Consider the following 26,988-nt stretch of genomic DNA (forward strand, 5'->3'; position numbering starts at 1 on the left):
GTCAGAGTGGAAAAGGATGGCGCTGTATAACCTAAGTAACAATGTCACAAAATTATGAAATATAAGTCAAAAGTTTGACGTAGTTACTATCTTTTAATTGTGGATTTAAAAGTAAAAAGTTTGACTTAAACTGCTTTGATTGTGACTTTCCCCCCTCATAATTCAAATTCTGTATCTCATATAGACGCCTTCACCGGATGCGTTGGCAAGGTGACGCGCCCGGCCCGAAGTTAACTTCCGTTCTGTTTGTTTATCACTGGGTTTGTGTTTACTGGCTATATCCAGTACAGTGTTTCCCATACATTCATTTATTTGTGGTGGCGCACTACATTATCAGCGCTGACTGCCACATATTGATTTCCGTTTTTTTTTACTATATAAGATGGGAAAACCTTTATTTGATTGCAGAGCTGCACGCAGCGCATATTCGCTCAGCACCTCCTCTCTTTCTCTCTCTCTCTCTCTCTCTCTCAATACAATTCAAATTAGCTTTATTGTCATGAATGTAATAACAACATTGCCAAAGCATCATATATACACAACATAAGAACAATCAATCTCTCTCTCTCTCTCTCCCGCAAACACATTGACAGCGGACCAGTCTGTGTATTGAATGGTTAGTATCCTGAACATCGCTGCACAAATCCGTCCGCGCGTCATTCTGTGGGAAACACTGCGGTAAATCAGACAGGTCGGTAGAAAAACATTCTTGCCTCAAATTTTTGTTCAACGGGTCTGCTAGTGTGACCTTATCACATTTCAGTTTGGTAAGTAAGTAACGTTTCTTTTCTTCGACTGGCAGCTAAGTTTATTTACATAGACTGTATATAAAAAGGTTATTTACTTGTTATGGATTGTTTGCGGAACTCTGCCGGAAGTTAAGTTTGGGCCAGAGTAATGCACATGCGCAGTACCGTTTGTTTATGTTGTTACCGTTGAAAGCGTCTATAATTTGACGTAAAAAAAACAAAAACATTTTCACTTATTACTCTTATAATTTTGACTCACCAAGAGCGTATTCATTTTTATCATTTCAATAGTTCTTCCATATTTTCTGCTGAATTTTACACATAATTTCAGGTACATATGGGCCTTTAGAATATTACTACATAATGTAAAGTTATAATAACTCATTAAAAGCCCCACATCAGTACCTACAGGAAAAAACTCAGCATCAATATATCTGTAATACTTGATTTGGCCAAGAGGGGACGCCAAAACTCCATAAAGTTGACAAGGAGCATGCTTTTATTTTGAAAGTCACGCTCGATGGGCACGAGCTGCTTGAGTCCTTGTAGTTGAGGTCAGCCGGAGACCCGCGTGAGCTACTGGGAGTCTGTGGAGGTAACCTCAAAATGAACCGGCGATATCCTTCATACTTTGAGCTTGTCACATTCTATTACAAAAGAATCACCCAGATGGATTGTTTTTTTAATTTGTTAGACTGTTTAATTGAAGCTGGTTTAATACTGCTAGCTGTTATTAGCCTGTTAGATAAGTTAGCCGTTAGCTGCTCAACCAGGCCAATAACAGTTGGGTGCTATCATTTTCTAATCATGTGCTAATATGATTAACCCGACAGACTGTTTCAGAGCTGGGCTGCTGCTTTTATTCCAGTCAGCGTCCCTGAAATCTTAAAACTCTTGAAAGAAACAGCTCATTTATGTCGGCAGAATTTACTGGTATTGTGCTAATGTTACTCAATGAAAGCCAAAACTTTAGGTATTTCAGTCTTTGTTGTGAAGTATTGATATAAAATGGGTATTATCAAGACAAGGCTAGTTTATTTTTATAGCACATACGCATTTAACAGTGCTTCACGTGCAGTGAAACAAACTAAATTGAAGAGAATAATACAAATTAAAATAGAAAAGTGATATAAAATGCAATACCATAACATAGAAGTAGACAAGACATGCAGTAATATATTTCCCCAATAAAGCATAGACATGTACAGTATAAAAATGGTGTAACATTAGTGTCTTATACTTTGCACTCTTATTAATGTGTTATTAAAAAGTTTTATTAAGGTAGAAAGAGTGCAAAACTAGTTGGAATCTAGATTGCTAGTGGTTTAATGCAGATGTTTAAGAAAGGAGAAAATGAATTGACCTGATCCCTGCCTATTTAGTATTGTTATTGTTTACTTGTCAGTAGCATAAAATTATTTGAGGCTATCTGCAAACTACCCTGATGTTATATATTCATGTTTACAAAGTGCAAACTGAAAGTTTGAGAACATTTGAAGAGACACAAAACTGTAATATTACTAAATGTGCAATGTTAGACAAAGATTCAACATTTTGTGAGGGTAAGACTTGGCATTAAATTGGATAATCAACCATGTGATGAGCCACGTGGGTCTCTCGTGCAAACTTAATTGGATGTTGCATGTTGTCTCCTCAGTTGGATATGCAGCGGCTCAAAAGATGTGGTCCTGCAGTGAGTGACTATGTTTAGAGAGAACAACAGTATGTTTGCTGATAAATTGAAAGATAAAGTCTCTAATTTTCGTATGTACTTTGTTCAGGCATGTATATAATGTAAGGTATGGTTTGGGAATACTCTCATACCTTTTGGTGGGTGTCGTAGCTTTGACAGTCTGTTAGTTCTTTCATAGATATTTTTCATGTAAGTAATAATCGGGAATCAAACATTTTGTGTAATTGGGAAGTATTTTAACAATATATATTTTAACAATATGTAAGTGTTTCATTACTCCTACTCTACTCAGGTTAGGCAAGCATTGCCACTCGCACATACTGTGTCACAGAGGCTTTATGTAATAACTTCATTATATCCCCTCCTTAGCGGCCAAGGTTAAATCCTTGCATGTTACTCAGTCCTGTCATCCTCCTCAGGTACAGCAAGAATGGTGATGAAGATAAGAAAGTTGCTAAGTCATGGATAGGCCGCCACAATGACACATGAGACCCTTACAAGCTCCCAGCTGTCTGTCAAGGCTGCTGCCCTGCGCATGGTCGACTTACCACTCTCCGTGTACAGCTCTCTGGCACAGGTGAGGGTGTGTTTGAAAGTGGTGGGAGTTGGTCAACAGCTTTGTAATTGGGAGTTGTTACTGTTTTTTATATCTGTCTTTGAAACATTGGCTGTGTTCCTGTTTCTATTTTTTCCTCATACTTGCTATTAATAATACTCTACATCAAAAGATCCACACTGTCTCACAACTTGGCTCGCTGCTATTTAACAGTTAACTTTTGTCCTTAATAGATCTGCAACGATCATTTGATTAGTCGTTCGAAAGAAAATGAATAGATAGAATAACTATTTTGATAATCGATTAATCGTTTCATTTTTTAAGCAAAAACGTGAAAAATTTGCTGGTTTCATGATCATAATCTGAGCTATTCAATAATGAGTTCACAATTGAAATATCAATATCAATTACATGTGAAAATAATCAATAAATAATAGAAACTCATTCTGCCAGTAGAAATGTTCTTGTGCCTCTGAGCAGGAAACAGTACACAGTACAAATACAGAATGCAGGTTGTTGTTCATGTGCAGGACTTTATTAGTATCAGCACAGTGCACATGTGTGCAGACACAAAATTTCATGAAAAGTCTCTGCAGCTGTTAGAGCTGACTGACCGCTGTCATAGCTGCGATCATCTGCCGCTGTCATCAGAAACAGAACGTTGCTTTATGTGAAGCTACAGAGAAAAGGACGACTCATTTCTCTAAAAACATATTTCCTTATTTCTTCTCTCCTTGCATTATTTCCTTTCATCTGTGGCAGAGTGAGTGAGTGAGTTGTCTGAAGGTCAGATTTAATTGAATTTAGCAAACTCTGTTGTAAGTGTTCACTCTAAGCTGGTTAGGAGAGCCTGTGGCTACATCTGTTTAGAAGTACAGTACTACCTGTTTGAGCAGCTCGGCTCTTCCAACTAAAGGCTTTGTGTATGATATGGGTGAAGAGTAAGGACAGCCAAAACTCAGTGTCTGGCTCACTATGAGCATGAATACTGTTCTGTTAATCACACTAGAAGCTTTACTTAAGAAAAGAACGATTTTAAATGTATGTTTTTAAAAAGATCTTTCTGAAAGGGAAAAAATCCAAATGGATGCGTGTCTGTGAAGACGCTCAGTCATCCAGGTCATAGTTATCCAAGGAAGGTCATGTTGTAGCACTTCACAGTAACATGTCCCTCATGTTGTTGTGTTTATGAGGAGAGTGTCTGGCCCGAGTCACGTAGCACATCTGCTATCTCCAAGAATCTGGTAGGAGCATGCCTGACATGTAGTGGTAGCAGGAAAGGAAACAGCACGAAAACAATGCAAGCCTGTATCACCATTTAATCGTCAAGCCCATTTAGTGGCTTTTTGAAAAAGTCAATATTATGGCTGTTGTCATAGCTCCACACTCTCTATTATGTAATCTTCAGTTGTTGGGAATGTGCAGCAGCGGTGTCTGTGGATAATCTCCTTCGCTATTCAGTGTTTCTATCTATAGACGGTTGGGGGCTTCGCATGCTATCTGAAATTGGATTCTTTAAAATCTAGGTGACAGGCTGCTAGCTGCTTCGCAACGCTGCTTGTTATGTCATCAGCGTCGATTATATTTTGAGTTATGCATCTTTAGATGTCAGGAAATGTATTCTCTCAAGTGCTGTATTTCTTTCTGTTGTTTTTTCCCACCTTTTGTGCTGTTTATCACCATCACTGTTTAATGGAAACATTATAGATACCCCAATTTCAGAATTTCAAGGATAAATCCAACCTTGTGTACTATATCATTGACCTCTGTTGTTATTTTGATAACTAGCTGTTGGTTGGTACTCAGTTGTAATGATTATATTTTTTTCCCGGTCTGTCTTATACAGTATCTCACACCCCTCACATTTTTGTACAATTAATCAAAAGTATCAAAACCGCAATATGACCAAGTGCAATATCCAAATTGCACAAGCTGCAATTATTTGAATGCAAAATGTGACAAAAGAGCATTATAATGTAAGTACTGTAAGTGCTGCCTACAAATCTTCTTCTCCAGATGTACAGGTTGGGACAGACCCCAACAAATGTCACATCATCATGGATTTAATATTTTTTTCACTGAAAATGAAAATTGTGATGCCAAAATGATCATTCCCACTAATCATGAATGATATTGCGATTGCCATATCTTTCAGAGTAATTGCTAATTTGATAAAAACATTTTTACCGTATGGTGCGAGGTAACCACTCGGGCCACCAAGTTTCAGGGATGCGATCATTTAATAACAAGATGTGAAGGTACAGAGGAACATGAGCCCTGCCCAGACTAACCAAGTAGAGAAGAAATCAATATGTTTCTCAGGCTTATTTTATATACGCAAAAACATTTAACTTATCTTTACTCGTCCCCCAGGTGAGTGTCAGCACAGGCACCAAGAAGCTGGTAGCAGCCACTGCCTTTGGCGCTGCTTCGCTTCTCTTCCTTGCACGCCACTTCCAGAGGAGGAAGGGCAGAAAGAAGGCTCTCTCACCTCAGTGGGAGCAGGATGGCTTTGAGCTTCTCTCCCCGGCCTCAGCAGAGAACGGTATAACTTTCTGACGCTGTGATGTTTGTTTCCTCTCAACCAGCAGCTCACTGGCCTGTTAGCTCCATTTCGTATGTTAGCCCAGTTGCTGGTGTAATCAGCCTGACGTGTTAGGCTGCTCCTGTATTAGAGTTTACTGTAAACTACGGGCTCCAGATAAATGCTTTAATCTCCCTTTAGATTTACCACTGATTAGAGTCCCAAAGATTATTACATTAACAGAAATGCAGGATTGAACGGAGTTGAATGAGCAGCTGGCCAGGGCAATTCAATCTTTAAATAGGTTGATTGATGTTTGACTGCTTTATATATGGACCAAGTTTAAAACAGGGGAGTATATTTGTCAGGTTTCAGAAGAAATTGTCTGTGAACCCAGAAGCACGACTCAGTGACAGGCAATATACAAAGTTCAGGTTTACTTGGTCTGAGCAGGCAAGGGTCAGAATACCAGGTAAATCAGCCTAAAAACTCCAAGCAGGCAGGCAGGAGATGCAACGTCCAAAAACCAGGCAAACAGGGTCGAGCACGAGCAGGTCATGCACAATCGAATACAGAATAATGCTGGTTAGCTTGGCTGGAGACACTAGACAATCTGGCGGGGAGCAAGTAAAAGCGGCTGGAGCTAACTGGGGGAAAATGAGCTGCAGGTGAGGAGATGGGGGGGATAACCAGGTGAGGGGAGTGGGGGTGATGGCCGTAAAGGAGGACGAACTGGAATCTGAAATGACACAGACCAACCGCCTAGAGGTTCATGAGCTGGGAGAATTCGGCACATTTGCCACACCAATTCTGTATCTGTACACCAGTTAATCTAACACATGTGATAATATCTGATTTAATAAACTCTTGTTAATGCTAGATTGTGACCCAGGGTGAGAATTACACAGGAATCAACATGCAATGCAATGCAAATGCATACCGAAGTGCTGAGTGACCTGAGTGGCTACTAACATTTTGAGACGCTTACATGCTTTTTCTTCAAACCTTGTCCCTGCTGGTGTGTGGCCTATGTTCCCAGAAAAGGTTACTTATGCAGTCGTGGTATTACTGTCATTAAACACGGCATATCCACGGTGTAATCCTGCTACACTCTCATTTAGGGTGATCAGTGTATTCTGATCTTTCTCTTAAACATTATCTCTCAACTCTCATCTTTATCTGGCCAGATAACACCAGTCAAAACATCACTCTCTCCCTCAACTCCAAGAATGGCTACTCCTCTGGTCTGGTTGTCGCCACAGGAGACTACAGAAAACTGCCTGGGTCTCTGCTGAACCTGGCCTCGGTAAGACAAAGGCATGGTTTTAACGGAAAGACTATTAAGTTAGTAGATATTTTTATTTAAAATATCAAAACCCAGATACATATCTGCAATAACAAAGGACATTTTTAAGAAACAAAAGTAGATGCTCTGTAGATAGGGTTGATTGTATAGGGTGAACCATAAACCTTGCACGTGTGATTTGCAGTTAATAAGAAAAATGTGCAGATGTCGGTTTCACCACGGCTTTTCAAGACTAATGAGTACACCAAATTACAAACATTGTGTAGGCCTACGTCTATACACTTAGCAGTGAAAACGCAGCTGAAATGCTGAGTTGATGGCGTTTACCTGCACAGGGTTTGTTGTAAGATGCTGCTTCCACTGCTTGAAAGTCAACGTCTGCTGTGTCTCTACAGGTAAAAAGCATGAACTCATCCAGCAGCAGTACCTGCGCAAATGAATCCACCTGTTGGGACAGAGTGGGGGAAGCTGATGTCTGCAGTGTGGTCAACTTACCTGTCACCACACCTGAAAACCTGTACCTTATGGGTAAAGACACTTGCACACTACCTCACCTCACTTTGTTAAAAGGAGAATGGACCACATAATAAATGCGTTGAAATGATGGAAGTATTGAGTCCGTCATACATCTCTACATTTCTTGTAATAATTGTTTTATGGTGGGATGTTTTTGTTTCAAAATGGAGCTACTGAGCTCTTGATTGTTTTAGGAGGCTCAGATTTTGTGTGTGTGCGCAGGTATGGATTTATTTGAGGAGGCCCTAAGGCGGTGGGAGGAAGCGTTGACATTCAGGAGCAGGCAGGGCGAGGACGATGCCAGCTGTGCATCTGTCAAAACAGAAGCTGGAGACGTCATCGCTGAGCGGAGCATGGAGGTAAACACGCAGAAACACACTCATCATTGAAAGATATAATTTGCTTATATTTCACACCAATTCATGCCTTAATTTGGGTATAGAGGTGAAGGAGTTGTAGGAGACTGTAAATGGCTGAGTTTAACTTGGAATGTCCGCACTCCTGTCTGTGTATCCTTGTATACCAAAGGAAGGTAGAGAAGAATGTACTGCCCACAAAAACTGCACTACAGGCCCTATGGATGAATAACCAGCACTCTGACAACCCACCGATGTCACTGAGTTTGGATTGCGTAACAGCTCACCCATTAGCTCTCTAACCTGGTTGGAAGGGTTTAGATTAGTGCAGGTCAAATAGTTAAGCTCAGGGACCCAAACATTCATCCAGTCTACTGCTCAGTCACGGATAATTCTCAGCAAACAACTGAAAGAGATCTTTGTAGTGAAATAGGGAATTATCATTTTAATGATGATTTAGAATAAACATAACAACATAAACCTGCTATTTACGTTTGTTAGGCCTGTTTTTTAATCATCACAATCAACTGCATTCACTTGAATTAGTTTATTATGTTAGGATCTGGCTTTGTGAGCCATATTTCAATGTTTTTGTGTTCAGGGCGTCATCAGCACAGAGTTCACCCACAGGCTGAAGTCTCTGCTGCAGAGGGCTTATAGCCTCCAGGAGGAGTTTGAGGGAGTGTTGTGCATGTCAGAGCCCTCATCCCACAGCAGCAGTCACGGTGAGTCACTGATGCAGTATTATGTAATTTCCATGATGCACACAGGATATAATAATATTGTACACCTGTTATGCAACACATTACAAAGATTATTCCCCATCACAGAGAAAATGGCAGACCTTTCGGCCAGAGAGGAGCTGGACGACGCCTGTCTGAGAGACAGCATCAGCATCGCCTCCACTGACTCATTTGTGTCTGCTGCTGAGGTGAGAGAAGCTCTCACCATCATGCTCTGCATAACCACAGGCTGATCCCATGCAACAAAAAATCTCCAAACAACCACTAAGAAAACTTTTGGTGGCAATAATCAAAAAATAACACTGAACTAAACTGCTGAAATAGTAGGTATGATTGATTCAAAAATATCTTCCATTACCAGTCTATTTACAGATAGATGTTGTTAAAGTATAGTATTTGAGTTTATGCAAAGAAGTTTTAAAGTAATTTTTCAGCAGCTTCTCTAACATTTAACGAAAGTAGCACTTCACAGTAACAAATCCATAGTTATTATATTTTCATCTTTATCTCAGCTAACCAACCATAACAATGTGCTCTTATGCATATTAAAGATGGAATAAGCAATTCTGCAGAAATCCAACACCATGACAAAAACCATGAAATAGAGTGAACGACACAGCAAGACTGCTAATTTAGCTACTAACGTTAGCTAAATTGTGGGTTAGCAAACTGTCGCTACAGAAGGTAATATGCAGAGAGGACAAGACGGTCGCAGATGCAGCACAGCAGCTCCAGACAGCGTCACTCACAACTCCCCTGCTACTGAAGCTAACATCACAGAACAGTATGTCTTTGAAAACTAGTAAATAAGCTCAATTTCCACAGGCAAGTCAGTTAACATTTCCTGACACAAAAAATCATGGCTGGAATAGTGTTATGCAGCGTGACTTTTGACAAAAAGACATGTTTTGTATTAGAATTGCTCATCCCGCCTTTAATGTAGAATTTGAAAAAAAAACCTGTCAAATTCACTGTTTTCATTGATTCTTGTATTGACATCATACAATGGGTTGTTATAACTGAAAAGGAGGGCACAAAACACTGGTGTTCTCCAAAATATCAATATCCATTATTAGGTTGTTAATATAATGTCTTGCAAAATATTCTGGATCATCAGTTAGAAATAATCAGTTGTTGAGATGCAGATGAAATATGGACAAAAAACTATTACTATAATACTACGGTGGAATCTTTAGAAGTGTAGTTAACAGTAGTGTAATAAATAAGATGCTTTGTAATCCCCCAGGTGAGCACCTGAGTTTCCGTAGAAGAGAAACAAGCAAAGATCTAAATCTCAACAAGCCCACAGCGGGAGGTTGATTCAAATAGCTTTGGTCTTCCTGTGAGTTCACCATCCGGTGTTTAGCAGTACTCCGCTTATCTACTTTTCTCATTAAGTCACTGTGGGGGCTCGAGATGGGAATCCGGTGCTACTGGTGCACTTGACCCACAAAGTACAAAAATAAACTGGTTAAGAATGACTTGTTTACTGAGGCTACAAGCTTCCTTGAAATGAAGGTGAAATGTTCACATAAAGCCCCCCCCCCCCCCCCCCCCCCCCCCCCCGAAAGCTAAAGGTGCTGTATATATCTACCAGGATTGAGTATTGACATGTACAATACTAATCATTCGACGTAAATAGCTGTTAAGCTATCTGGGACTTAAGCCTGCAGTAAATTCTTCTTTTTAAATAACAGCTTCAAGCAAAGGTGTGTATACCCTCAAACCTGTACAGACCAGTAACTGTCAAGAGCTTGGAGCAGTCAAACTGGATCACTCATACCTCGTGAGTCACTATAACGATAAAAGCACACAGATCACACATATCTTAAGAAGTAATCCAGGACATAATGAACCTGCACTTATTTTAGGCGAGCCAAGAAACTTGAGGTTCAACCCCTGATACCAAAGCTGACTCTAATATTCAGCTCCTTGATGAGAATACAGAAGAACAGCGTATAACGTATAAGCATTATGTCAGGTTTAGCTGTTAGAAAAGATGTCAGAAACAATGAATAAATAAATGTGGGAGCAAAGAAACTATACTGAAAAAAATTATAAACGCAACACTTGTTTTTGCCCTCATTCATCATGAGCTGAACTGAAAGATCTAAGACTTTCTCTATGTACACAAAAGGTCTATTATGGTTCAATTATTATGGTAATATGGTTCATAAATCTGTCAAAATCTGTGTTAGTGAGCACTTCTCCTTTGCCGAGTTAATTCATCCACCTCACAGGTGTAGCATAACAAGATGCTGATCAGACAGCATGGTTATTGCACAGGTGTGCCTTAGGCTGGCCACAATAAAAGGCCTCTCAAAAATATACAATAACAATATACAATCACTGTATTGGGGCGTGGGTTCCGTTGGAGTCCGGAAACCAGTCAGTATCTGGTGTGACCACCATTTGCCTCATTCAGTGCAACACATCTCCTTCGCATAGAGCTGATCAGGTTGTTGATTGTGGCCTGTGGAGTGTTGGTCCACTCATCTTCAATGGCTGTGCGAAGTTGCTGGATATTGACAGGACCTGGAACACGCTCTCGTATCAAGAGCATCCCAAACATGCGCAATAGGTGGGCTGGTGTGGTTACACGTGGTCTGCGGTTGTGAGGCCGGTTGGATGTGCTGCCAAATTCTCTGCAACTCCTTTGGCGACGGCTTATGGTAGAGAAATGAACATTCAATTCAGGGCAACAGCTTTGGTGGACATTCCTGCAGTCAGCGTGCCAACTGCACGCTCCCTCAAAACTTGCGACGACTGTGGCATTGTGCTGTGTGATGGAACTGCACATTTTAGAGTGGCCTTTTATTGTGGCCGGACTGATCAGCATCTTGATATGCCACATCTGTGAGGTTGATCGATTATCTCGGCTCACTAACACAGATTTTGACAGATTTGTGAACAATATTTGAGAGAAATAGGCCTTTTGTGTACATAGAGAAAGTCTTAGATCTTTGACTTCAGCTCATGATGAATGGGGCCACAAACAAAAGTTGCGTTTATAATTTTGTTCAGTGTACATATGGCTTAATATTAAAGAGTTGTTTTGATGCGCCTCTTCTCTTCAAAGGTTTTGGTGTCAGCCCTCAAAAGCTTTGTGTTTGCATGGATGTTTAAGAATCATAAGAGGACACAGAAGGACATACTGCATTATGAATAAGAGGCGTGACATTCTCTTTCTAGTGGAAAAATCTGTGGGCTCCATTTCGAGATGGTGTACACATCAAGCCTTCTAACTGAAAGGCATGGGATTTAAATGATCATTGTTCAGTCCATAAAAAAGCTCTGCTTTCTGTCTCTGTATCAGCTGTCGGAGCACAGAGAGCTGAGGAGTGTCTTCCCTCTCGGTCATCACCCTTTCTACGAGGAGGCCCTGCAGATGGCCGAGGATGGCAAGATCTCCTGCAGGGTGCTGCGGTGAGTAGTATAACAAATGTGAAACGCAGAGGACCTACATTCCTGGAACCTGCTGTGTGGAGTTCCTTCATGAGTTCATGTCTGCCAGCATTTTATTCTCGACTTTTTCTTGATTTTCATACTCAGGACAGAGATGCTGGAGTGTCTTGGGGACGTAGATTTCCTGGCCAAGTTGCACTGTGTTCGGCAGGCATGTCAGGTACAGTAGGACCTTATGAACTAAAACACATCATAATAACAGAAATGGAGGACACCCTACTGAAGAAAATCCATGTTAACGTCACTACCCTGGACCACAGTGGGAACCATTTAACTCACTAAATTAAAGCCCCCTGTATGTGCAGAACTTAAATTTTTAACTCCATTTTAAATAAAAGGATCAAGTTATGTAAAATGTTTTGTTTTTTTCTCCAGCTCATTTTGTGCGAGAGAACGACCAGGATGTTTCTGGCTGACACAGGAAAGAAAATACTGTCTTCCATTATTGTTAAAGCACAGAAGGTAAGACTGAATCCACAACTAGTCAAGGATAAGGTGATGCATCTTCAACGAGTGCTTCTCTTCCTAACCGTTATTGTTTGGTTTTCAGAGCCCAAAGAGATTCGAAGAAGAGTTTGAGGAGATGATTTCCTTCCTGGAGCACACAGAGCACTGGGAAAACACAGAGGTGGAGCTGGCCACACGAGGGGTAAGGGTGCTACTTAACCAAATGATTAAACTTCTCCACTATACGACGTCTGATCAGAAAATGGTGCAAACAGGAGTGAACAACCTCTTTTCTTGTGTACTCATCTTCACCAGGTGAAGCACTTGAATTTCTATGACATAGTGCTGGACTTCATCCTGATGGACTCATTTGAGGATCTGGAGAATCCACCAATCTCCATCCTGAACGTGATCAACAACCGGTGGCTCAACAGCTCCTTTAAGGAGACGGTGAGTAAACAAATAAGATACTTCTCTTGGCAATACTTGACAGACATGTACTACTTAGATTATCCTACACCTCAATAACTTAAATGCTGAAAACCAAACAGAAGTAGACATTTAACAGAATAACAACGCTAAGACCTCCCAGACCACAATGGTGATTGCATAGGTGCATATACTGTAAATTGGAGATGATGGCTTGAAAAGGGAAAATAAAAAAGCCAAGTTATAGGCTTATAGTTTTGTGTCTTATTATTTTTAAGGTGGTGCATTACATATTTTGGCTTTTTAAAGATGTTTAATCTGCATGCATTTCACAGGCGGTGGCATCTAGCTGTTGGTCCGTTATGAAGCAGAAGAGACAACACGTAAAGGTACAACAAAAGTCCAACAGCTTCAAATAGTTTTCCTATTGAAATAGCTAGATGCCTTGTTTGATTTTTCTCTCACAATAATTTATAGACAACATGGCCTACATTTTAATTATTACATGTTTATTAACTGTATTCGTTAAAATGGTCAGGACAGCACATTAACCTCTTTCGGTGTCTCTCAGGTCCCTGATGGCTTCATTGCCCATTTCTACGCTGTGTGTGAACAGATCAGCCCCGTTCTGGCCTGGGGCTTTCTGGGGCCCAAGAGTTCCCTGCACGACCTATGCTGCTTCTTCAAGGTCAGTCTCATCACCAGAAAATAAGGTGATAACATATCTGCCAGTAGCCTCTTCTAAATAGGATTTTTACTTGTGTAGGTGTTTTAATTCTTTAATAATTTATATTAATTTAATAATTCTCAAGTTGTGATCATTTTCAAATGTATTTAAATTGAATTGAAAAAAAGATATGCACCACAATTTAATCAAAATAATTGTTCTTACTAATAATTCTTACTCCAAGGAACTGGTCCCCATACAGTAGATACTAGTAAACTACAAACTCTTGAGGGAAGAATATCTCTGAATGTGTTTTTAAAAAATCTTCAAATATTCAAAATGCCACCCAATTTCATTTAAACAAACCAGAAAGACCCAGCCTGCTCAGTATCCTCACTATGTGTGTGCGCCACAAGAAAATGTTTTCACAAATTGATCTTTTCCGCCAGGATCAGGTGCTGTACTTCCTAAAGGACATTTTTGACCTGGACAAAGTACGTTACTCTTGTGTGGAGAGCCTCGCAGAGGACATGCTCCACCTGTTACACCGCCACTCTGAACTATTGCTGGCGTACCTGGGAGCAGACTCCCTGCTGCACGTCACCAGCTGCAATCCTCCCCAGGTCCAGCTAATGCCCAGTGCCCTGCTGGAGGCGCGAGTGCAGTGAGGAGAGCCAGGGTCATCAAACGCCATACACAGAAATCGCAGAATTTATTCGGCGAGTTCACGCCAACTGTCGGACCGATCACATCTCCTATCCTATTTATGTATTTGAGGAGCCATATAAACTGTACAAGCTGTCTGCCTTCACACTGGATCATTATCTCCTCTCCCCAGCCCCCTTCCATTGTGCCATGGCAGTGCACGTTAGTCTTAAAATATCATAGCAATAATGTGTAAATTAATCTGCTGAGAGACTGGCATTAATTCTCTTGCAGTAGATATTTCGCTGTATAAATTAAGGCATATTTAATGCAGTTAAGAGCACTGTGTGTGAAGAAAATGTACTTTACAATATTTATTTTACTATACAGCTACATTTTATTTTTTAGAAGATGTAGTTTTACATGTACGCATCAATGGATTTGTGATCAGCTTCAAACATGCGTTGAATGCCAGTGTTGTATTAACATCCAATAGATTAAATGTTTCCACATCTTAATGAGCATCAGCAATGCAAAACCATGAAATGTACTTGTTTGTTATAAGCATGTTGCACAGGAAGTCCTTGAACAAAGAGACAGAAATCTAAAATGTGTTGACTGGAGTCACAGGGTCAGACTATGTTGCTTTTGTGGCCCCCAGACTCAAACCTTCAAGCAATATTTAAAATGAAGCCTGGCACATGCATCTTACAAGGCCCTAATCCCCTTCATACCACCAGCTACAGGAAATAAAATATACAGCAGTATTGCATAATCCTACAGCTGTTAAACAAGTTGTGCCACACAGTTTTCATGACATGCAAACACACAAGCTGCCTTATCATCAATGGACATATTAAAGCCTTTATCAGAGTGTCAGTCTGAAAAATACTGCAATGCAAATTGTCTGCTCTGTTTAGTCACTGCCGTGTACAGAACATGCGCAACATGAGCACTTTCAGCAGTGAAGTAAAACTATACTGAAAATGAGTTGAATCACAAAAGCTAGATGCATATTAATGAGCGCTTTTGCTTTAAGTAGTATTTCTACACTGTATTGTTACTTAGAGCCAAGTTCTGTATAAGAATGCATACTGACGTTCAGCTGAAAGCCAATGAGGCCACACAGTCCGAGTTCTGTCTTATCAAGCAGTTCTTCAGTTTGTTTTGGTTTTTTTATACCCTCAAAAGTCTTGGTTTCCCATACAGCTGTATTTCAGACAGTATTTCTAGCAACATGGGCTGGGATTTGTTTAAGATATATAGATCAAAATGACTAAGAAAATAACGGCATTAATGGAAATTACTGAACTGCAGTCGCCATAGGTGACACAGAAGGTCTCCAACTTTGGAAGATCCTCATGTTAAAACGGACCAGAATCGGGGATTGACTTGTCTTTAATCATAATCTCATTAGAAAAAAGGATCGATGTAGGGCCAGTAGCAGGTTTTTCAATGTACAGATGAGCATGAGTATCGTTTTAAACCAGGTGGCTCTTATTTTAGCAACACAGGGAAGAAGGTTTTAAATTTGAGTTTACATTGTGTGTATAAATTAAGCAAATAGACTGTTCTCTATAATGTAAAATAAAACTTCAAGTCCGGTTATTTGTTACAACTTTATTAATGAACATGGCAACATGTCAAAAGTCAGAACAGTTGATTCAAAAAACAAACCACGAATAGATTTAATATACAAAAACACATGAAACCTTTTACCTCTATAAAGGCATGCTCCTTGTTTTGTCTTCTACACCCCCCACGAACTGTGTTGAAACACTGAGCATCTCACATATACATAGTGAACAGCCTCAAACAAACAATGTGACCCTTAAACTACACAGAAGTAGTGACTTTAAGCTGATAACCCCCAAATTTACTGCCAATAAAAGTGCATATGTAATTGAAAGTACATTAGTTCCTGTCCTCATCCAACTTTCTAAAGCACATTCCTATTAACTAAAAGGTTATTGAAGGCATTCAAGCGATAAAATAAACCATCAGACAACTCTAAATACACTATGGCATCATGGTTAAGAAACAGTCAATCCGAGCTGGAAAAAACATGTATCTGAACACCACTTTGCAATCACAGAGTTTAAATTTCATTGCGTTGCTTTTTTACCTTATCACTGGAGCTCTTGAACGGTCTACGTTCAGCAGTGGGATAGACTCAAAGGATTCCTCCTTTTGGGGACAAACTACGACAGGGCCTGATTCTATGACCTAAGCTTGCAGCATCCTCCAACACTGTGAGCGAGAAGTGAAGGCAGCAGCGTTTCAATAGCAGATTTGCACTGCACTTGAGGGCAGATTCACACCACGACAGAAATGAAAATGTATTTCACCGTGTTTGACCTAGTACATTGACCTTTGCACATTGCTAACTTCTGACAACAGGTTTGCATGGCATGCAGTTTACTATACCAGTGTCAAAGTTGTCTAAAGCATCGAAATTACAGTCACTGTCAGACTTACCGGGATGCAAAGATAAAGCTATCAATTATTAAGCACAGACGACAATGACAACATTTCCTCAGTGAGCCTATGCAACAACGTTTTCTGGGTAAAGTCATACAGCTCATGTCATGCAGTTCATTCATGAAAGATCTTAAAAAAAGGCTGCTCATACTTAAGATATCCTGGACATTTCTTTATGACTAAGCATAAATGCATTGAGGCATGTTAAAGACACAGGTAAGCATTTCTTTACATGTATATTGATCATGTCACTGGACAAAAACACTGGTTTCCTTAGGTTTCGCTTACCTGTGTTATTGCAGCAGAACCTAAGGTGCAAGGTCTGGGACGACACTGCAAAGATCAGATATATTGCACTCTTTGCCATCAGTGAACAATGCAGTTTTGCAAGACTTTGTTTTACTTTAAAATTAACAGCCTTTCAACAATGGTGCTCATTCAGAAAATGTCATTATCAGTACTGAACTAGTGAGAAGCTCTTCCACTATAAGCATTCCACATGCTCATATAGGGCATTAAAATAACAGCAGAAACCTAAGCATGCTACACTGAAGTAATGCAGTGGGACTTTTAAGCAATATGTTGCAATAAATGGCATTAACATGACAGTCTCAGCTAGACAATGGCACTTAGCAGGTCAGGAATTCAAAACGCAAAAGAACCACATGGACATCCTTAAACAGTTCCTACCAACAGTGTAACAGAGTGCTGACATTCAAACCCTCAGTTCAGAAATCCAACTGGCACTGAAATGCTACCTACACAAATAGTCTAACAATCTACAAAGTCAACATACTGTAAAAGATTTTAAAGTCTAAATGTTGTGCAGTCAGTAGAATCACACAAGGGGAAATGAGTCTCGGAAACATGGTTCAAGTCTAAAGCACTATTCCTCCCCTCAGAACATTTGATACTTACCCAGAGACATGGGGAAAATGGCAATATTTGACAAAAATACTACATCTTTTGCAGTTTATAAAGCATCAAAAATAGGCGGGTATCTCTCAGTCACAATTTTGTACTTACAGTATAGGAGGGCTCAACTGATGGATGAAGACTGCTTAGCCACCGACCCTACAACGTCTATTTTCTGATATTGGATAAACACTAACAGAATGGGCACAGCAAAAACGATTTTTGCAATGTTTTTATATTAAAAAAACATTTTTAAAAAAAAATAACAAGTTTATACATGAGTTAGTTCTCAATGGGCAAGACAAACTTTTCAATGCATTTTCCAATACAATGGCAATTTACCTGGCTGTCCTGGAAAAAAACAGCACAAAAAAAGATAACACTAAAAATATGCAACATTTCTTGCAACCACGTTTTCTGAGGAACATGTTAAGAAGAACACTTGCTTACCGCTTTTCTAAACTTGCCTGTGGAGGAGGAAGTGTCTATCAAGGCAAAATACAGTGCATACTACCTCAATGTCAGCAAACCAGGTAAAATTCAAGAGTGCCACAGCAACGCCGTTAATGCATGAGTTACGGTACACAGAAACCTGACGACTTTCTTATGACAAACATCTGTCTACTGCTAAAGTCAGAGCAATGTGAGCAAACAGAAGTGTAAAAAAAGAAGGTCTATCAACAAGGACGTTTGTTGGTCTGAACCCCTCTGGATCAATGCACGCACATAATGTATCTAAGAGCCTTATAGACAGTTGGAGAGAGACAGGACAGCACATCTTTGAGTCAACCTTTTTGGACAATTAAACCCACACATGGCCTGCATTTGAAACTCCCCACCATAAAACAAACAAAAAAAAAAAAAAACAAACATACAGAAACTCATTTTAACCCTTTTAGTTTAAAACCACCCCAACTTACCAACACAGGAGGTTTCAGTTTGTTTTATTGCAAAAACACAACAGGCAATAGCATTTTAAAACTGAGATGATTTACATGGTAATGTCTACAGTTTAATAAACATGACTTCTAACCACATTTAATGTAGATACAGGGCTGGAATGACCATATGTATAATTACCTCACTAAAAACAAAGCATTTACAAGAAAAAGGAAAACAAAAAAAATTGAAAGAGGACGTGTTCGCCGGGTAATCTGCCATCTATGTGAAACGCTTTCAAACCAAGGAAATTTAAGATCTTCATCAAGGCGTCTGCATCCAAACATTTAACAAAGGATTTTGTTTCGACAATGTAGCATTTACTTTATGTCCACTTCACATTACTGGCCCTGTGCAAAAAAATACATAGAAGATACATTGCATGTTAACAGCAGAAACAGTGGACTCAGCTTCCCAAATTAAAAAGCTTAAAAACCTGTGTAGGGAGGAAATTGGTTTGGTTAAGTTTGTGAAGCTGCTGCAGTGACTGGAACCCTGTAAAACCTGAGTAAGCAAGGGGGGGTTAGGGCACCAAAAATTTGAGTATTCAGTGGATGTGGAGGGCAGATTCTTATCGGGGATGTACCTGAGGGGCTTGTGGTGCTGCACCCATCGTCTGAGGGTTGGCTGTGCCGTAGTAAGCGGCCTGCTGACGGTAGTACTCCGCCCAAGCAGCGCTGTAGTCTGGCTGGCCTCCAGGCTGGGAAGCTGCTGCTGCCGCTGCTGTGGCCTGAGGGGCCGCTTGACCTGGAGTAAAACAGAGAACCCATTGGTGCACTAGCCAGTCGCAGGTTATTTGATTCTTCTTACGTAAATGCAAAAAGGCAATTTATCTTGTCAATGCATGTTAAGTCTTATGAGCTACAAAACAATTACATGCATTACATATGAAGCTATAACTGTCATGTAACATTTAAACATTTATAAGAAGGGGAACGAACCCACCACCACTTTCTCTGGGTGGCAGGTCAGAAACCTTCTGCTTTTCTCTTGGGCGGCTGAGAGAGCAGGTACTCTAGTACAGAGGGCTGCTAGGGGAGCACAGCCGCCCTGACACATTTAACGTTCACCTCTGCGCTACAGGGAACACCTCAAAAATTGGACTAAAAAAAAAAAAAAAACCAAACACTGTACATTATGTTATTCTTTGTCAGAAAGTCAACTCCGTAAAGTAAATGCTCCAAATGACCATTAAATTTATCCATCTATAACCATCACAGAAAACACCATAACGACTTACAAATGTCTATAACTAGTTTCTCCATTTACCGATATTGACACAGATTAATCTGTTCATTCATGCTTCTATCACATTACTCTGAACACCAGGATCACAATTCATTCCTAAATAATTTGTCTCATAAACTGCAAACTCTGCACTATTTTATACAGAGGTTTCATGACTGAAATATGATGTAGAGAAGAGAGTAAAATGTTCAATGAATTTAGTGTGATAAGGGCATAAAGTCTGATTTCACAAAGAGGACTACCAACCTTGTTTCTTGTAATACTCCTCCCAGGCTTTCGTGTAGTCCTGAGGTTGTTGACTCTGTTGACCTGCAAAGACAAGGGAATAATGTGTCAATGCATCCACATGTTAAAATGAAAACCAGAAACAAATTCACATTGATCCTACATTGCATAATTTAAACTCTACACACATTCAGTAGCAGTGACACATTCATGGCACATGGGGAAACTCTGCCATTAGTGTTGATAAAGCCCTAAGATAGTCTGGAAAATAAGCTGCTCTAAGCTCATTAAAAGGTGGTTCTGTGTCGACAGCTCTGTCCTGCAGATAGTCAAAGTGTTACAGTTTAAACAGCACAGGCGTCAAATGTCAAACCAAGTGGAGGCACACTGATAACGCTCCACAGCAGGCCAGCAATACTGACAAATACCCAGACCTGAAAAAGAAGCCGATTGAGTGCCCAGTAGCTGTTTAGACTGTCTTGTGTTAATAGGTGTACACTGAAGCTACGTTCGTATACCCATTTTCTTGTAATATTCCTCCCAGGCCTTGGAGTAATCTGCCTGTCCACTCTGACCTGCAGCCTGTGGGTCACCTGTTAAAAAAAACGGTACTTGTAATTAGTGAATCATTCTCAGCCGTTTGTCCTCCACCTGCCTGCGTCCAGCTGTCATCCTAGGGGGGAAACTATCCTGTCCCTTGGGTAATATAAAAGTTAAAACAAAAAAAAAGGGGTGCTCTGCAAAAGCAGAGTCATGTTTAAAAAAAAAAATAAATAAATAAAAGGGTGAAACCAAACCAACCTGTCTCCTCTGTTAGCGACACCAGAAGACATGAGCACAGGACACTAAAGTAAAGCTAGTAAACTACTCTGCTCTACACTCATCTTAACAGTTTCTGCTTCTTCTAAAGCGCAGACACTTGCTAGTTGAGAAATTTTGTTACCTTGGCCGTTTGTTTGAGTCGTGCCAGGAGCTCCGCTTGTCGGGGTCATGGGAGCCTGCGGCTGCTGGCTGTATTGCGCATAGTAGGCTGCCCACGCTGCTGCGTTGGCATCAGCTGCTGCTTTATCTGGACACAAGCCAGTTTCGTTACCAAAAAAGGCCAAAATAAAAGCTGTTAGCATACAGGTATAACTGCCCATATAATTGCTATGGATCTGAATGTGCAAGCCTGCCAACAGATGACAGGTACTCACTTGGATCCGGCTGTCCTTGTTGCCAGTGTGGGTAGCCATTGCCCCATCCCTGAGGCTGGTACGGTGCAGGTGGACCACTGATGAAAGAACACAAATAATCGTCAACACATTAACGTGTGTCTAAGTATTCTTGTTATTACACAGAGCTTTAAAGATGAGGTAAATACAAATGGCCACTGTACTTACTGTGGTCCTGGAGGGCCCTGGTTGTATGGTCCAGGGTTGTATGGACCCATGGGAGCACCTGGGGGGCCTGGTGGTCCAGGAGGACCATGTGGGCCTGGACCTCCATGTGGACCAGGGGGGCCATGTGGGCCTCCCATTGGAGTGACTGGTCCCTGAAAACAGAGTCCATGTCAGTAAACCAGCTTATTTAAAAAAGACAAATGTATTCATAGGGGATAATTATCAAACTATGGTGTCGTACCCCAATTTTCTCCTCCACCAGCTGCCTGGCGTAGTCTATCTGTTGAGGGGAGCCCCGAACTGTGAACATTTTGATGTTAGGATCGGCGTTGGGTGGAGGATTCCTCTGTAGCTCGATCCTGGCTCCAGACTGCTGGCTGATGCCCTTGATTGTCTCACCACCTGAAGCGATCAGAAATAAAGATTGAGCACATCAGCCAGATAAACAGACCTAGTTAATTTGCCAGCTGATGTCAAGGTGCCAACAAAAAAAAAGGGAGCATTTCCCCTCAAAGAGGTTCACATAACGTCTAAGGCTTCTGTTACATTTTATGCTCTGCTACACAAATTGTCTTTGCCCTGCTGTTGAGGGGTCATCTTGCCTTTTCCGATGATGAGACCCGTCTTCATCGTCGGGACAGTGAAGGTAAACTCCTGCAGGCCACCAGGGGGGCCCATGTTCCAGTTCCCCTGCCCGCGACCACGACCCCTGCCACCTCCATGTCCTGGAGGCCCACCGGCCTGGACGCTCCTCAGCAAATCGGATATGATTTCTGCGGCGTGCTGAGCCTGATCAGGGGGGCCCATGATCTGGGCTATCCTGTCTGGTGTGCTGCCGTCATCTGCAGCGAGAAGGTCGGTAAGGTTGGTAAGAGACGATCAAGTTTCTGAATTTCTTAAACTTCTCTATCTAGTAAATGACATGTATAAAACTATGGTGTTACTCCAAAGTCTTTGTATGTGTTCGGGTCTCAGATACATTAGGGTTAGGGTTATACATCAGCTTTTCAGCGTGGTGCATGAGTTTTCATCACTGACCATACACATTTTCATGTCCAAATGACTGCTTTTGGCCACAATTGTTTCTGAGTGCTTTTCATTAATAAGCAGTCTCACCTCATCACTCACCTGGTTTAAACTGAATTCGGACGCCTGTGTCATTCTGTATTTTCTTGATCATCTCTCCATTTCTGCCAATGACAATTCCAACTGCAAACCGGGGGACGGGAACCTTCATGGTGACAGAAAACCAAAAGTTAGCAGATTCAAACAAGTGTCTCCAAACTGATAAATTTAAAAAACCTCATTTCAAATACTCACATCCAAGCTATCTCCTCCGCCGCCGCCTCCTCCGCCTCCAACTCGTGAACCATACTCGCCCCTCTGCTCCCTGAAGCCTTGATCTCTGATTAGCTCCATCACCATCTCTTTGGCTTGCTGAAGACAAAACAAAGAACATCTTATTACAGCAATACTCTACTGGGGTACCGAAAAAGGTTACAAGGCACGTACAAGGACATTAAGGCAAATTAAAGCAGCACATGCTCCTATACAATTAAAAATAAAATTTATATCTTCATCTATCATGTCACCATGTAATGTTGTGCGATGGTCACATGGACGAGGACCCACCTGAACTTTAAAGGGTTCTCCTGAAATGCGGAGTGGCTTGTCTGCACCTGTGTTTTGGGGTCCGTCTTGGATCATGACCATCTTCACTCCAGCTCTTTCCTGCAGGTAAAGAGAAGAGCCAAAAACATGCATCAGAGTGCGTCTTTGCCAAATGTGTGCCGTGCTTTAAAAAAAAAAACAACAAAAAAAAGACCCCGTATTACACTGCTACTCAAACACTGACTGGACACTCACCTGAAGGCTTTTGATAGTTTCTCCTCCCTTCCCAATGACAAGTCCGGCTTTAGAGGCAGGGACCATAATCTCCTGGACAGTCATTCCTGGGCCGTCGTTGTGGTTGAAAGCTGGAGCCGGGCGCCCCTTCTCAACTATCTCTGTGAGTAGCCTCTTTGCTGCCCTGGTGGGAGACAAATGACCATAATACAGACTGAAATACTTGAGGACCCAACGAAAATTGAGATTCAAGCTTTAATGCCAACTATAGTTGCTGGAATTCTATTCACAACAATTATCTGCTATACAAGATGTCAGTATGTGATTTTTACTCCCTCACAAAAAGCTGTGCCACTGATGCCACTCAATGCAACTAACATCTGACAGCTGTTGGTCATTTCTATGGACTACCCCGGCTGCAAAAAGATGCACTGAGATTCACTGTATTCCAGACATCATGGCATTTGCCTTGTTTTCGTCTATGGTGTCTCCCACTACGACTCCGTGTTACTCCAAAGTCTTTGTATGTGTTCTGGTCTCAGATACATTAGGGTTAGGGTTATACATCAGCTTTTCAGCGTGGTGCATGAGTTTTCATCACTGACCGCACACACATTGCGTCCAAAGGACTTTGTTTTTGGCCACGGTTGTTTCTCAGTTCTTTTCATTAATGAGCAGTCTTAATCATCTGGTTTAAACTGAATCGCCACGCCTGTTTCTTTCTGTATTTTCTTAATCATCTCTCCAATTCTGCAAACAATTCCTACTTTCCAAAGCCAGACATCTAGGAGAAATCACTGAACTTCCAATGTGACAATGTTTTTTTTGTAAGTTTCTTCCCAATGATTGGCCCACACTTATATGCATGCAAGACCTGCCTCCAGAGACAGATAAGCCAATCAGACCTCAATATCACACATCAATATCTTAAAGAACATTCATCTGCCAAGAGTCTGGAACACAGTGTGTCTACATTACATGCTCTTAAAAGTAAGATTTTCACTTCAGGGGGCCATTAAATGAAAAAAAACAAAAACTTACTGGATGGACTCCTGTGGTCCTGTTAATGTCACTGACCTATCTGGCATGCCTCCACTGTCTATAACACAGAGAAAAAGCAGTTAATGCAAAGGTTATAACAAAAAAAGGTAACTTCTTGGTATTACTGAGATCCATAATATTGGCAGAGATCTAAACTTACCAGGTGCAATCTGTATTTTGCATCCAGACTCCTGCTGCAGACGTGATATTTGTTCGCCTCCTCTTCCAATAACTGAAAGATAAAACGTGTGTTAATGCCAAATATTCAATATCAACAGCACTAAATTGACACTTTTGTTTTTGAATGAAAACTTACTGAATCCAACCATTCCATCGGGAACCTTGAATTCCTCTGATATTGACCTGAGAACAGAACAAAATCAACGTGAGCGACGTAAGAAATGGCAAAACATGAAAGACAAAAATATTTTATTTTAACTCAAGGTGTGTACCTTGGGGGGCCACCCATTCCTCCCATTGCTGAAAAGGCTGGGGGGGGGGGAGAAAAAAACATTACAGTACATGAGGGGGGGGGCAATGTAAACGAGATTAACCCATGCACCAAACATCCAATTCATGCTAATTTTGTGCCAATTACTTTAGGTAGGGAATCAAAAATTTACAGCCACATATTTAACTGTCACTATGTCATCAGGTCACTTACCATCATTTGTAGCCACTTTCTTTGTCTCTGGTTGGTCTGTGACAACATGACATAATAACCAGCATAAGTATCTCTCATTACACCTACCATCACAGTACTAACAGTGTTCTTCAATGTGAAAATGGCTCATCAGCATTGCCTAGAATTTAAATCGTTATGGCAAAGGGTGCTAAAAATATTCAACTACAGAAGCCTGCATAGCCACCACACAAGAGCATATTTTTGGTACACCTAATATAAACTAATGTAGTCCTGTAATGAAATTCTACCTCCCTGAAAGTTAAGTTTGGGGGGGAGGGGGGTAGTTTGTGGCACTGTCAGATTGCATTGTGTTGTGGGTGTTTCCAATATTGTGTCCAACCTATTCTAATCAAGGAGGACATACTAAATATTAGAAACACCTCCATTAAAAACCTCTCAAGCAGTTTACACAAAAACTGAACAATCTTTATGGGGGGGGGGTTTGAAGGACTGAACTTAAATTACACACTTTGCTTTTGAGTGTTCAAACTGAAAAACAACAATGGCTGGACCTGCTTTAATTGTACAATGACTCAAAATCGTAGTCACCCACCCCTACATTTTGAAATTAAAAAAATCACAAGATCACGTATTTGTTCCCAAATAATATTTCCATCACCAGGCACTGATTTGAAACCGCTGTGAGGACAGAACATCCACTCTAAGCACGTGCAGTAACAAACTGTATAGGCTGATACTGAAACCACCAATAACATGAAAATTAACTGCGCACATGGTTAGTAATGTAACGTTACATAATGTTAAGACGTTTTGCTGAAAATGCACATTGATATAACGTTAGACATAATTACTGCAGAATTCATTCAGTTGAGTAAAGAACATTTCAAGGAAAATGCAATTTAGTAGCTGCTAACACACACAGGCAAGCATTAACTATCAAGACTTGCATTGAATCGATTTGAGTCACTGACCGATATTCAGGTTAGGCATGGGAAAATACCCACCAGCGTCCTCCAGGGGCCTTTTCTGGCCTCCGTAGCCAAATTCATTAGTTGGGGGTGCTGCGACGCCGTCACCGCCGATTTTCGCTGCAATCTGAAACACAAAAAGGATAAAAGCACAACAACTATTTAGATTTTAAATTATTTATTTGCTGTTCGTGATTGATGCGTTTGGACCACCGATGTTTGGACAGACACGCGGCTGCGGCCTAACTCCACTATTCTCTCCGGAAATCTGGCCCAACAAAGGAAAGCGTTTTCTTCCACTTAAGCTAATCGGTTAATGTTTAAAACCAACATACACAAGTTGGGATTCCGATAGCTGATCATATTCGGGAAGTTTAATCAGTACAGTATCGGGGATCAGCAAGGATTGCTTCTGTTTTCGATTTTGCAGTGTTTCGCAACGTCCACCTTAGCTAACGTTAGTCATCGTTAGTTAGCCTGTCGTGATGCCGTGTGTGTTAAGGCAGAAATCAGCGAAACCGGCTATTTGCTGCCTACTTTGAAATTATTTTTCGTACTAAATGATATTGTCGTCGTCTTACCTGTCGTGCTCGCTGTAGAGCGTCTTTAAAAGCGTCGTTCATTCCGCCACCAGCGTTAGAGGACGGTGGAGCCACGCTGCTGTAATCAGCCATATCTGCTGCTCTTCTCCTTCTCAGCGCTACAAGATGGCGGGTTTCATACACGGGATGTGGCCAGGAAAACCCGCGCTCACGTGTTGTCTCGCGATAACCGCCGCACGTTTGCGTCAAATCTGACGTCTTTACGGTCGTTCTCCACTTTCGGTGTTTCAATTGCCAACCTGGTAAATTTAATGGAGAGTAACCTACATAGACATACCTCTAAATTCTACTTAATACATCAATTTCTCATAAGCTATTTATCTGAGATCAATACCTCTTTGTTGCTGGTTCCTATTGGTTTGTCATGTCTTGCATCTCTCATCGCAATTGTAAATTAAGCTTAGCATTTATATTTATTACTTTATTATAGCGCTTTATGTTTGTTATAATTATGAAAATGATCACACATTAAAAATTCCCATAGTCCGATTATTTTTCCAAACTTGGTTGCCCTACTATAAACTGCGGCTGTGGCTTGTTACATAGATGAGTTAGCCACAATTGTCATAACACTTTAAAAACCCGATACTTGCCTTGATT

At 40.8% G+C, this 26,988-nt stretch overlaps 2 protein-coding genes across 10 annotated transcripts; one reads left to right on the forward strand and one right to left on the reverse strand.

The window, feature by feature from the left end:
• Positions 1 to 581: 581 nt before the first annotated feature.
• miga1 (mitoguardin 1) lies at positions 582 to 14,987 on the forward strand. Of its 2 annotated transcripts, none has more exons than XM_046052801.1 (16): positions 582 to 616; positions 2,862 to 3,019; positions 5,372 to 5,543; positions 6,710 to 6,828; positions 7,224 to 7,356; positions 7,567 to 7,703; positions 8,302 to 8,425; positions 8,531 to 8,631; positions 11,760 to 11,869; positions 11,996 to 12,068; positions 12,284 to 12,370; positions 12,459 to 12,557; positions 12,671 to 12,805; positions 13,120 to 13,173; positions 13,356 to 13,472; positions 13,901 to 14,987. In XM_046052801.1, the coding sequence occupies exons 2-16, from the start codon at positions 2,921 to 2,923 to the stop codon at positions 14,117 to 14,119; spliced, it is 1,779 nt and encodes a 592-aa protein (XP_045908757.1). In that variant the 5' UTR covers positions 582 to 616; positions 2,862 to 2,920; the 3' UTR covers positions 14,120 to 14,987. The 2 variants fall into 2 exon arrangements, with proteins under 2 accessions (XP_045908757.1, XP_045908756.1); XM_046052800.1 differs by lacking the exon at positions 582 to 616 and adding an exon at positions 1,251 to 1,344.
• Positions 14,988 to 15,701: 714 nt separating this feature from the next.
• fubp1 (far upstream element (FUSE) binding protein 1) lies at positions 15,702 to 26,526 on the reverse strand. Of its 8 annotated transcripts, none has more exons than XM_046052798.1 (20): positions 26,368 to 26,526; positions 25,823 to 25,913; positions 24,837 to 24,872; positions 24,625 to 24,661; positions 24,489 to 24,535; positions 24,333 to 24,404; positions 24,173 to 24,230; positions 23,153 to 23,315; positions 22,919 to 23,017; positions 22,607 to 22,723; positions 22,415 to 22,517; positions 21,889 to 22,128; positions 21,528 to 21,688; positions 21,287 to 21,438; positions 21,101 to 21,177; positions 20,848 to 20,973; positions 20,423 to 20,497; positions 19,926 to 19,988; positions 19,018 to 19,178; positions 15,702 to 18,781 (listed from the first exon to the last, which is right to left on the reverse strand). In XM_046052798.1, exons 1-20 carry the CDS (start codon positions 26,458 to 26,460, stop codon positions 18,773 to 18,775), a joined length of 1,980 nt encoding a protein of 659 aa, XP_045908754.1. In that variant the 5' UTR covers positions 26,461 to 26,526; the 3' UTR covers positions 15,702 to 18,772. The 8 variants fall into 8 exon arrangements, with proteins under 8 accessions (XP_045908754.1, XP_045908749.1, XP_045908750.1 ...); XM_046052793.1 differs by having other exon boundaries at positions 20,848 to 20,997; XM_046052794.1 differs by having other exon boundaries at positions 20,848 to 20,997; positions 24,209 to 24,230; positions 25,790 to 25,913.
• Positions 26,527 to 26,988: the final 462 nt, after the last annotated feature.

The sequence above is a fragment of the Micropterus dolomieu genome, linkage group LG06 (assembly GCF_021292245.1).
Source record: "Micropterus dolomieu isolate WLL.071019.BEF.003 ecotype Adirondacks linkage group LG06, ASM2129224v1, whole genome shotgun sequence".
Lineage (NCBI taxonomy): Eukaryota > Metazoa > Chordata > Actinopteri > Centrarchiformes > Centrarchidae > Micropterus > Micropterus dolomieu.

Excerpts from the sequence above, each read along its gene's own strand:
- miga1 (XM_046052801.1), top strand. The coding sequence starts at position 2,921 with ATGACACATGAGACCCTTACAAGCTCCCAGCTGTCTGTCAAGGCTGCT. Across the intron at positions 8,426-8,530 it reads ATCCCACAGCAGCAGTCACG|AGAAAATGGCAGACCTTTCG; the intron begins GTGAGTCACTGA and ends TCCCCATCACAG. Across the intron at positions 11,870-11,995 it reads ATCTCCTGCAGGGTGCTGCG|GACAGAGATGCTGGAGTGTC; the intron begins GTGAGTAGTATA and ends TTTCATACTCAG.
- fubp1 (XM_046052791.1), bottom strand. The coding sequence starts at position 26,460 with ATGGCTGATTACAGCAGCGTGGCTCCACCGTCCTCTAACGCTGGTGGC. Across the intron at positions 24,231-24,332 it reads CAAAATACAGATTGCACCTG|ACAGTGGAGGCATGCCAGAT; the intron begins GTAAGTTTAGAT and ends TCTGTGTTATAG. Across the intron at positions 20,998-21,100 it reads ACAAGGACAGCCGGATCCAA|GTAACGAAACTGGCTTGTGT; the intron begins GTGAGTACCTGT and ends TGGCCTTTTTTG.